Below are 12,398 nucleotides of genomic sequence, written 5' to 3'. Positions count from 1 at the left end.
AAGCTGTTTAAAGACACAGTCAACTTAGTGTATGTAAACTTCTGACCCACTGGATTTGTGATAGTGATTTCTAAGTTAAATAATCTGTCTGTAAACAATTGTTGGAAAAATTACTTGTATCATGCACACAGTAGATGTCCTAACTTGCCAAAACTATAGTTTGTTAACAAGAAATGTGTGGAGTGGGTGAAAAACAAGTTTAAATGACTCCAACCTAAGTGTATGTAAACTTCCGACTTCAAATGTATAAATATACACACACACTGAGTGTACACACCATTAGAAACACCTGCTCCACCCAAAGGACATCCAGCCACCAGCAGGCCAGCGGTTAAAAACGGGTCATTGATAAAAGGGGACAGAGGAGGCTGACACGAATTGTGCAGAGCAACAGACGGGCTACAGTTAATCAACTGGGAGTCCAGTACAACATTGGTGCCCAAAAACCCATAAAAGAATGCACAACTCGTCGTACCTTGACATGAATAGGGTATGGCAGCCGACAACCTTACAGAGTTCCACTTCTTTCATTAAAAACAATAATCTGTGGTTGCAGTGGGCTAAGCAACGACGACCCTGGAGAATTGGAAAAACATTTCCTGGTCTGATGAATCCTGGTTCCTGCTGTTTCACACTGATGTGTAACAACATTGCAGGCTGGTGGTGGTGGTGCGATGGTGTGGGGTGTGTTTTCATGGCACACATTAGGCCCCTTGATAAAAGTGGAGCAACATTTGAATGCCAAAGGATATCTGAACATCATTGTCAATCAGGTGCATCCCTTCATGGCAGCAGTGTATCTGTCTGCAAATAGATTTTTAACAGCAGGATAATGCCCCATGACACAAGGCTAGGATTGTCCAGAAATGGTTCCACAAACATGAATGAATTCAGCTTACTGCAGTGGCCTGCCCAGTCACCAGATCTCAATCCAATTGAGCATCTGTGGGATGAGATGGAACAAGCTATTTGGAGTACAGATCCACTACCAACAATTCATGGGGGAATCATTGGAGTCAACATGAGCCAGCATTCCTGTGGAATGCTTTCGACACCTTGTCCATGACCCAATGAATTGAGGCTGTTCTGAGGGCATAGGGGGTTGCAACTCAATATTAGGAAGGTGTTCTTAATGTTTTGTACACTCAGTGTATATTGTCTATCAGTGGTGAAACCCTAATGTCGTGTGGCGCTTTTTGATATAGTTAAATACAGTTGCGCTCAAAATGTTGATAAAAATGAATCCTAACGCCCTTCAATGCCACGGCGTATCGCGTTTTAGGTACTACAGCATGAGAATCAAGAGAATCATGGAAAACAAACCCTATTAACTGGTAACCTTGTTTTTTTCAGTTGTATGAAAAAGTTGCCCTTCTGCTCACCAATTTAGGTAAGCTACAACTGTCCTCATGCTGTAACATGCCATCCTCAGAGGTAATTACAGTCAATATAATGCAGGGGCTGTCGTTTTATACACATCCTCTCTCTTTCTGTCGCCCTCTCTTTATTCTTCTTTCTCTCTTATTCTCTATTTTCTCTCTCTTTCTGTTTCTCTGTCTCTCCCTCTGGCTCTGTATCCACAGAGCAGCCGAGGACTGAGTCCGAGTGGGAGAACAGCTTCACCCTGAAGATGTTCCTGTTTCAGTTTGTCAATCTCAACAGCTCTACCTTCTACATAGCTTTTTTCCTGGGCAGGTGAGGAAACGTCTCTACTTCATGGTTTAAATCATAATACCCGGCTATATTTCACACTATATTTCATAGAGATTAGTTAGTAAAATGATGTGACCACCTTTGTCAGGTTCACTGGCCGGCCAGGAGCCTATATCCGCCTCATTAACCGCTGGAAATTGGAAGAGGTGAGTGAACTTTCATGAGGCTTTTCAAATGTGTTCAACGTGGAACATTTGAAGTGAAAAGTACTCTCGTGGACAGATGCACGTAACATAAATGGATGTAGCATCTGTCGACCGACTGTGGGATGCCACAACGAATTAGGAACTTTGTTCCAGGACGTAGATTTCTCATCGCTGATCACATCACAATTTCGCAGGTGCGAATCTAGGAAGTGGAGGGGACATTTTGTCCCGTAGACTTGCCAGAAACTGTCTGAGAGTTTCAGTTTAGAGGGGTGGAGACTTCAGTAGTCTCTTTAGTATATTTCCTAACACGTCTCCGCCCAGAACGGAATTGAGTTTATGCAGCAAATACCCAACATTTTAGTTCTGGGTGTCCCAGATTAAGTGGAACGTAGCTTGGAACACTGTATTCTCACTCTAACCTCTGTGTTATGAACCAGAAAACTAGGGTTACTGGATAGTTAGTTGAGGAGTTATGATTGAATAAAGTGTCGGCGCTGTTTCCCCTTTCTGTGTAGTGCCATCCCAGTGGTTGTTTGATAGATCTCTGCATGCAGATGGGTATCATCATGGTGCTCAAGCAGACCTGGAACAACTTCATGGAGCTGGGCTACCCGTGAGTATGGCCTGGCTTAGCCAATTAGACGCAACTAGTGCCTAGTGTGCCATCTCCACCAGTCACCCCCCGTGACTCTTTATAATTGGTTGTTTGTCAGGCTGATCCAGAACTGGTGGACACGGCGAAGGCTGAGGCAGGAGCACGGCCCCAACGCCAAGGCCAGCTTCCCGCAGTGGGAGAGGGACTACAACCTGCAGCCCATGAATGCCTACGGACTGTTTGACGAATACCTGGAGATGAGTATGTGCCCTTTGACCCTGAGGCCACGTTTAAAGCAACTGTCCAATGGAAATCTAACTTTTAAAACTTAATATTCTGTTAACTCATACCCTAATCATGTTGTTGACTCATCCTATACTTGTATTTGTGGCCAAAGCATACACTGGAGAAAAAGAGGAAAAAAAACACCTCAAATAGACTGTTTAATAAATGCTTGCTATTTCCACATAGAGGATGATGTCATCCTCCTGAGAAGGAGGAGCTGGCGAATCAGTGGTTTACTAATATAAAACATTTTTTTTTACCAGTGTACACCCACACCTTTCTGTTGTTGGGCTACACCGTTCCAATACGGAAAGGCTGCTTTTTAACTTAATTTTCATTTTCTGGAAGGAAAAATATTTTCTCGTATTGTAATTAATTATAAGTTATATTCCATAGAAATCTGGAACACTGGACAGTTACTTTAAACCGCAAATAATTTCTATCTCACTATCAATCAATTGACCAATCAGAAGAAACCAGTGTGGCCCGAGCCATATAGACCTGTGTGAGACCTGAGTGAGCAACCAAGTAAGCCACTGCTCTGCATTGAGAGCACTGAGAATCATTGCCGACATTACCTTGTATACAGTTAATACATAAATGCAGAAAACATAGCTAACTCCTCTGTGTAAGATGGATGTAAAAATGTGTTGGTGTTGTCATCGATAGATCCTCTTCTTTCTGTTTGTCCCATTCCCATCAGTGGTGCTTACACTGTTCTGTTTGTTATGTTCACACGCTTTGACTAGAAATGGCTCAATTGTAGACACTTTGGAATGATTTGGACATGAAATACTAAACATGCCAATATTGGGGATATTGAGTTACATTGGTTTTGGACAAAAATACTACAATGTTAGCATTTGGAAATTGTGGCCACTGGCCAGGTATATAAAACCAAAGGATGGATTGATGTCTAACCTTTTCTCCAGACTTCTTACAGCGTAAGGAATACAATGTGTAAATTGGCTGAACCATTTCCTTAAACAATTTGGGTAACACTTTACATGGGGTTCGTATTACTGTGTAATTATTCCTGTGAGTACAGTGTAATTATTCCTGTGACTACAGTGTAATTATTCCTGTGAGTACAGTGTAATTATTCCTGTGAGTACAGTGTAATTATTCCTGTGAGTACAGTGTAATTATTCCTGTGAGTACAGTGTAATTATTCCTGTGAGTACAGTGTAATTATTCCTGTGAGTACAGTGTAATTGTTCCTGTGAGTACAGTGTAATTATTCCTGTGAGTACAGTGTAATTATTCCTGTGAGTACAGTGTAATTGTTCCTGTGAGCACAGTGTAATTGTTCCTGTGAGTACAGTGTAATTGTTCCTGTGAGTACAGTGTAGTTATTCCTGTGAGTACAGTGTAGTTATTCCTGTGAGTACAGTGTAATTATTCCTGTGCGTACAGTGTAATTATTCCTGTGAGTACAGTGTAATTATTCCTGTGAGCACAGTGTAATTATTCCTGTGAGTACAGTGTAATTATTCCTGTGAGTACAGTGTAATTGTTCCTGTGAGCACAGTGTAATTATTCCTGTGAGTACAGTGTAATTATTCCTGTGAGTACAGTGTAATTGTTCCTGTGAGCACAGTGTAATTGTTCCTGTGAGTACAGTGTAATTATTCCTGTGAGTACAGTGTAGTTATTCCTGTGAGTACAGTGTAGTTATTCCTGTGAGTACAGTGTAGTTATTCCTGTGCGTACAGTGTAATTATTCCTGTGAGTACAGTGTAATTATTCCTGTGCGTACAGTGTAATTATTCCTGTGAGTACAGTGTAATTATTCCTGTGAGTACAGTGTAATTATTCCTGTGAGTACAGTGTAATTTTTCCTGTGAGCACAGTGTTAGTGTTACAAGTATTTGAATTACTGATTGTTACACTCCAACTTACAGCAGCACAACTAACCCTAGCAGCACCTAGACGTAACCATTAGTTACGCTAACAGTAAGTACAGTGTAGCAATGACTAATTACAATTATTTTTGCACTGCTTACAAAAGTAATTAAACAGTAATATGAGTAGTGTAATGTAAATTGTTAATAAGTTGAGAGAACCTATTGGTCAGATGTGGGACACCAACTCCGTTGTCATTTTTCCCTGATTGCCTGATTGCTTGCAGTGAACATGAAAGGTACTGTAGAAAAAAATGTTGTTTACTAGTTAGGTCATGAATGCATGTGCCAAATATGTTTATTGCGCTCCTTGCCATCATATTCTGCTTTGCCAGGCAAACTGCACATGGAGAGGAGAAAGGCCATGAATATTAGCTTAGGACCTAATTACTTCTATAGAAAAAAACAGTGTCCTATTAGGGGCTGTGGGTGGTTCTGCAGTGGGCAAAGGGCTGGTGTTAGTGGCAACTTTTTCTCCAGGCTGCCAAGACAATAACACACCTGACAACAGTCTATTGATGACTATAGATCACCTCAGAGGGTGTTGATTAACCTAGATAGTTTCTGGGTGGTGGAAATGACCTTTCTGTCTGAGAGATTCCAGACTGAAATACAGCCTACTTGAATAAGTGGCCAGTTCATAGATTAAACGTCACAGGACCCACATAAGGCTGAAAACACCTGTCATAAGAATACAGAATTTCTAACAATATATACCAGTATTACAAATGACACGAGAATGTAATTTACCAAGTAAAGACTGGTGTAAGAATGAGTGTTTATAACTGAAGTATAATGCTCTGCAATTCTCCATGTGAAATATCCATATTAATCTGTAAGCTCTTCACCTTTACAGGAATGACCTCCTCTAAAACGGCATGCAGCCTCTGCCAACTTCACTAACTAGGAGAGATCATTATTGAAACGTCAATTTCAATATTTAACTATTTTATAATCCTCTAATACAGTCTAATATTTAAGAACTGTTGAATAAAAACCGGAACTTGTTTAGACAGTAAGGACTCTAACCTGCTGTTGTTACATTCCAGAATAAGTTGATCTACATGACTGATTTATCCTCTTTGCCCCCCTGGGGAGCTGGAGGTCGAAGGTCAACCATAAACTAGCATTCGTACTGTGTTTGCTCATGTAAACCATTATATACATGCCATGTACTGTATATATCATGTTTACATTTATTTACCAGCAATGTGAATCATTAATGTCTACATAGATTTTCCACATGCATATTGAAGGAAAAGTCTGCCCCAAAACTATCTTTTGGTGTTTGTTTAATTAGTCCATTGTTGATATAGTCCCAAAATGTTTTGCTTGTCAGCACTCAAGTTTTCAAGATACGTAACTTTCAAAATACAGAAATCATCCCTGTATGATGCATTTTGCATTAAATGATGCTGCGTTTTGCATCATACGGGGATGATTTCTGTGTTTTGAAAGTTACATATCTTGAAAACTTGAGTGCTGACAAGCAAAACCGTTTGGAACTATGTCAACAATGGACTAATTTAACAAATTCCAAAATATAGTTTTTGGGGTGGAGTTGTCCTTTAAGTATGATTATGTGAGGTACATAAAGCAGACACATGCCATGTATTAATCACACAATGGTTCGTTGAAGCATTTCTCCTACATGTGTTTGGTGTAGACAGATTTCTGTGTGACAATGTCAGATGACCGTGACATTTATGACAATGACAGATCAGTGCAACGCTTAGGCTAGGATTCCGTGGTTTCACACAGCATGCAGCTATGTCCACATGCATGTGTCACTGTTTATTTTAACCCATCATGCTGCATAGCTCCATTATGTGGTGTCTCTGTAGGCTTTTTGAATGCTCATTTGTAATTACGCTCGATGTACTACCATCTGTGACTTCCTTGGCGAGGCTCTTCACGAAGCACAAAATCTAATGGCTAACTTTGTCCTGTGCAATGCCCACACGCACTGACATATAGTAACAATTGTGACATTGAATGGTATAACCTCAAATCATATTGGCCTTTCTGAGTGAATATGGCTTTGGGGTGGCCATCTGTATAAAATGTAATGGGGTTTTTGAATGGGGTTTTGAATAGGACTACTGTTGACGCTTTACTCCCTGTGTCTGTGTGTTTCAGTCTTACAGTTTGGCTTCACCACCATATTTGTGGCAGCTTTCCCCCTGGCCCCGCTCCTGGCCCTCCTCAACAACATCATCGAGATCCGCCTGGACGCCTACAAGTTTGTCACCCAGTGGCGGAGACCCCTGCCCTCTCAAGCCAAAGACATAGGTTAGGCTCATCTTCCGGTCTGACAATCACCAGGGCCATTTTCAAAGGAACGCAAAACATGCCATATAGGCGTAATTGTTCTACGCCAACAACCAACACCGTGCCTCAACTATTTTCACTCAATGGAACCCTATTTCATTAGTTTCAGCACAGACAGACGATTTTAGCCGACCAGTTTGTTATGCTTTATACTTTTGGAATCATTCTCAAACCCCTTTATAAGTATTCTTTGAAGAAGTCCTGACAGGCTGCTTGCTGGTGAACTGTAATAAATCATTTGCATCGGAGCAAGAACATCATTTTATTTTCTCTCCAGGGATCTGGTACGGCATCCTGGAGGGCATCGGTATCTTGTCCGTCATCACCAACGCCTTTGTCATCGCCGTCACCTCCGACTTCATCCCACGCCTTGTCTACGCATACAAGTACGGCCCGTGTGCCGGGCAGGGCCGGGCCGGGGAGAGGTGAGCGAGCCTGACCACAGTGACCACACAGGCAAAGTGTCTACTTTTGACATTATTATGGCTAGTAATAGAGGGCAGCGGCATTGTCCTGCATCACAATGTCAAAGCACTGACATTTCATTATTTCCTGTTTATTGTTTCCAGGTGCATGATGGGATATGTAAACGCCAGTCTATCGATGTTCAGAGTGTCTGATTTTGAGAACACTTCGGTGCCCAGGACAGATGGATCGGATATGTTTGGAGAAGCAGTGAAGTACTGCAGGTAGGTTTGGTGACCAAAGAGAGTCTTGGTATGGTTGTGCTTGTTTGAACACAAAAGTTATAGCCTTTGACCTTTCGACCCTGTGTTTGACCCCCCAGGTACCGTGACTACAGAGAGCCCCCGGACTCGCCCGGTGAACCATACTCCTACACGCTGCAGTTCTGGCATGTCCTGGCCGCACGGCTGGCCTTCATCATAGTCTTCGAGGTTAGTTTGTACAATTCATTCCATTCAACAAAACCGTAACACAATATTCAGCCGAGATGTTTCTGTAATTACTGTACTATTGGTGTTGTGTTCTTTTGTAGCACATGGTTTTCACCATCAAGAACCTGATCGCCTACCTGATCCCAGACCTGCCCAAGGACCTGCGTGACCGCATGCGGCGGGAGAAGTACCTGATCCAGGAGATGATGTACGAGGCCGAGCTAGAGAGACTGCAGAAGGAGAAGAACGAGAAGAAGAAGAATTACAGGGCCCATCATAACGCATTGCCCTGAATGTACAAGCAGGTGATGAATAACTACACTGCACTGAAGGGACCAGCACAGAATACAGACAGACAATCTACAACAGTTTGCTGGCTGCAGAGTGTGGCGCATAGGAATTACATTTATACTGTATATAGGAAGGATAACTCGCCTGCATGACCAATGTGTTGCACCACTCAACTGGGTGAAGCACAGCTGTCATTTTATGCTCAACACACATCAGCTATCGAAGTAAGATTTGCCAATTGAAGCACGGGACGACAAGGGACCAGGTTGGGCAAGGAAGTGAAATAAGTAATGTCCCTTTTGTTCCTGTTGTCTAGAGGTTCCACTACTGTTGTGATTATCTACTGACACTCTCTCTATGACTCCACAGGTCATACTGGTGTCCATTTTTGCTCGGTGGTGTTGTGAGTGGGAATGACAGAGAACTGGCTGCATGCACGCCAGGGACTGTCCTGCCTGTCTGCGTCTCCCACTGGACCAGGTGAGCGCCCCCAAGAGGACCGTCAGCATGCTCCTCGCCATGGTGTTCAAACGTACTGTACGTCATTCTGAATCCGACAGGCCAGTGGGTGAGGGGGAAAAAAGAGGACATACGTTGGAACATTTGACAATGGGTTTACTACTTTTTTTCCAGATTGCTCCTTCTACTTTGGACTCACAACTATACATTTCTTCAAAACCTGAATGTAGATTTCAAAGAAACACAAAAACAATCTTTTGCAGTTCTATTGTCACAACTTTAAAAAATATTCTGTCGTCCGTGCGGTTGAATGACAAACCCTGTTTACAATCCTAGCCTTTTTATTTTGAGGACAAAACTCATGAGAAATCATGATCAATTGCTTTCACAAGGGTGTGAACCTTCAGCCATGTTCTCTGCTTACATTGTGTGCTGCAATAAGATGTTATAAACGATGTTCCATCAGATCTGTGTTAGTGGACACAGACTGCTCAAACATCCAATGCCTTCCTTTACAATGGATACTAACAACAAGACTAATAAAAATTCATATTTATTACAAACCGGTTTTGTAATTGTCCCATGTGCACTTTGATGTCATTTTAAAACCATCTCAACATGTTTCCATCTGACAGAATGTGCCACTACGAGAATCTCCATGGCGGTTAGCACATCCTTAGCGGGTAGGTCAGGTTGTCAGAGCACAGTATGCATCACTAACACTGATGTCTCCTCCAGCTCGTTTAGAGGCTGCCCACCAAGTAATTGTAGCTACTGTCTGCCTCTAGTGACTAGTGTGGTAACACCTGATTCCCCTCTACAGTTCCCTACTTGGCCACCAAGGGGCGCCAATACACCTATCTTCTGATGCAGCCACAGGCCTCAAAACAATGAGAGAGAGAGAGAGAGAGAGCGAGAGAGAGAGAGGGGGGAATAGGTGTACAGTTAGTTCTCACATTTTTTTGTCAGGTGTCCAAAGATAAACACAGTCATGTTCTGATACTTTGAAGCTGAGAAGTATCTTCATTTATGTTTATTTTAGGGGAAATACAATGATGACGGTGACATTGTAGAGTGTTTTTGTGCTCCTGGTGGAATTCTTGTTTGGTTTACACCATTATTGGTATAAAATATCTGTCAAATACTTAAAGCTTGGCAGCTTTCTCCTGTACATTTATATAATATTAAAACACATTTTGCCAAGGGCAACAGTTGGTTCCCCAAGCACCGCCTCAATATCGACCACTTTCTTTCATATCCGTAGGTATTGTCAGACTTCTGGCGCTACAATTTTATTTTTATTTTTAATTCACCTTTATTTAACCAGGTAGGCTAGTTGAGAACAAGTTCTAATTTGCAACTGCGACCTGGCCAAGATAAAGCGTAGCAATTCGACACATACAACAACACAGAGTTACACATGGAATAAACAAATACAACAGCCTATCAAGGTGAACTAGCTTGTTATCCCTTTCTGTGATACGTAACACTTACATTGAGGATAAGATGTAATTTAACTGAGGATAATTGAGGATAAGATGTAATTTATTCATGATTGAGGTTCAGGGGTCTAATAAGACAAAAGAAGAAGATGGCTGAAGTGGCCAGTCAAGGTTGTGTTGGCAACCAGAGCACACTGAAAGGCCTTTTCAGCAGCAAACACAGGGCTGGATTCAAGCAGAAATCGCATGTTCCTGTTTGAGCACAAAATACACAATAATTGTTGGGGGGAAATGTCTTGGCTGAATGTCATTGAAGAGAGACAGCATTTTGGTTGGAAGTTGATTGTCTTGATAATGGAATCACACCCATCTTGCAACTGTCTTGACCCTGGAAGCCTGAGAAAAGGGCTTTGTAATGCCACTGGGAAGTTCTGTATGTTATATGAAAACCACTTTTACAGTATGTTGTCTATGGTCATATTGTGTGAGCATTATAAAGCCATTCTGAGGTTACATAAAGTATCCCTTCTTAGTCTAACTGTCTGACCTTGACTGGAACTGATACATGTGGAGCTGGAAGCTGTTGGAAATCACATCAGCATCTGAGTCAGAGATGTAGCTTACTTAATAATACATGGATGTACTAATCATCTAATAACCACCGTTTCCAGAAGGGTGTCTTTCTACATTGTTTTTAGCTTTATAACTTTTCCATATTATTCAATTTTCTATATTCAAAATGCTTAATCCTCCTGACCCTTGCAAAATGCTTGCAATCTGCTGTGCAGATGTAAAAACTAAATGCTTGTACATGATGCACATCACTACAAATTGGAGGCTATAAATTCTATGTAGTCCAGTGCCATGTCCTTCAGGTTGGTTACTGTGGTGTGGTGGGAGTTAGCGCAGGGTGCACATCCACACGTAAACTCTCCACTTTGATGATTAAGGGGAAACATGGCGGGTTTGTTTTCTATTAAGGCAAATTTTCTCCTTTAAGAGGATTATCCCTGACACCGGCTTTGAGTTGCGTAAGGCTATCCTGGGAATCTGCGATCATATCAGCCATGGCCTCGTATCCTTAATTTTGGCAGCTATGTCAAATAGAATGAATGAATAGATTATATTTCTATGTCCAGGCTACTGTCTGATGGGGATGTAAAACTTCATTTTAATTTTCATCCATTTGGTTCAGACCAGTGACCAGTGTTCCTTGACCCGTCTGGGTTTCTTTTCTTCAAATGTGTATCCCTCTCTAGTCTTTTTAATCAATCCATTCATACTCATTTTCTAATCCTTTTTCACGCAGGACTACTCTGTCTGCCTCTCCAGTCTGTCTCATTCACGATTCAGACAACAAACACAATGTCTCATAATGTTATACCCAGACTTATTGGTGTTCAATAACATTTAATAGGAGTTCTCAAATATAGACTTTCAGATTTTAATTGAAGAGACCCCCTGCTTTGTGTGGTTCCTTGAATTGTGCTTGCCTAACAATCAACCATGCCTGATACCTGAAAACCCATGTCAGCTCCTAGAGCTAATTCGAAGGCTTTAGCTTGGTGGGCTACCACAGACAACTTATGTTTGATACTGGTCAAATTTGTATACCCCAAGATCAAGGCTCACAGGTAAAAACTATTTTGTCAGGATCCAGAACTTCAATGTGAGGGTGAAAAAGCTCTAGCACACCTGAATCACAGTGATGGTCCCTCAGGCATTTCCCAACCCCAGTGAGAACTTTGCCAGAATAATGCATAGGCCCTTTGAGCAACAGAAAGCACAAACACACAACTGATGTGTGTTGGTTTCTAACATGGTCTTGTATTTTTATCATATGTCATAAATTATTTCAGCACTCCCGTGGCGACAGTGAAATGGTGCACGTCCTTGAATGTCAGGGCCCAGCTGTCGGCCCTAATGTTGCTGATAGAGCCCTCCTCGCAGGCTGTTTGCACAAACAGATTAGATGTATGACTGTCTTCCTCTGTCCCTGCTACAGGGAGAGAAAGAACCACTCACTGGTTGCCTGGAGCGACACAGCAGCCTGTTCCATCTCACACACACACACACACACACACACTTAAGTGTGTCTACAACCCTTGTAATAGCGGATAGATAATAATGTAGTCTAATAACACGGTTGATGATGTGGAAAGCTACTCTCATCCTGTCCAAACCGTGACCTGCTGCGTGCACCCAATACGTTGAAAGGGACCATTTTTAAGAGTGAATCTGTCGGCGCTTGTCCCTGTGAAAGTGGCAATTAGGTCAATAGTGCACCACTTTTCACCTTCCCCACACAAGAAACTGGGTCAAAGGTACCACAT

General features: G+C 42.0%; 1 protein-coding gene across 1 annotated transcript in view; it reads left to right on the top strand.

Annotated features, from left to right (window-relative positions):
* Positions 1–9,133, top strand: part of LOC139393034 (anoctamin-4-like) — a 41,734-nt gene extending 32,601 nt beyond the window's left edge. Inside the window, exons 19-29 of the mRNA XM_071141356.1 lie at positions 1,354–1,390; positions 1,584–1,695; positions 1,802–1,859; positions 2,378–2,475; positions 2,576–2,718; positions 6,786–6,938; positions 7,255–7,402; positions 7,547–7,666; positions 7,765–7,873; positions 7,975–8,178; positions 8,534–9,133. Coding sequence (XP_070997457.1) covers positions 1,354–1,390; positions 1,584–1,695; positions 1,802–1,859; positions 2,378–2,475; positions 2,576–2,718; positions 6,786–6,938; positions 7,255–7,402; positions 7,547–7,666; positions 7,765–7,873; positions 7,975–8,166 — 1,170 coding nt within the window. The 3' untranslated portion in view covers positions 8,167–8,178; positions 8,534–9,133. The remainder of the gene's footprint in view (positions 1–1,353; positions 1,391–1,583; positions 1,696–1,801; positions 1,860–2,377; positions 2,476–2,575; positions 2,719–6,785; positions 6,939–7,254; positions 7,403–7,546; positions 7,667–7,764; positions 7,874–7,974; positions 8,179–8,533) is intronic.
* The last annotated feature ends 3,265 nt before the right edge of the window (positions 9,134–12,398 follow it).

This window comes from Oncorhynchus clarkii, chromosome 33, assembly GCF_045791955.1.
Source record: "Oncorhynchus clarkii lewisi isolate Uvic-CL-2024 chromosome 33, UVic_Ocla_1.0, whole genome shotgun sequence".
NCBI lineage: Eukaryota > Metazoa > Chordata > Actinopteri > Salmoniformes > Salmonidae > Oncorhynchus > Oncorhynchus clarkii.
The sequence above is the reverse complement of the archived record's forward strand: the minus strand, read 5'-3'. Positions and strand labels throughout refer to the sequence as shown.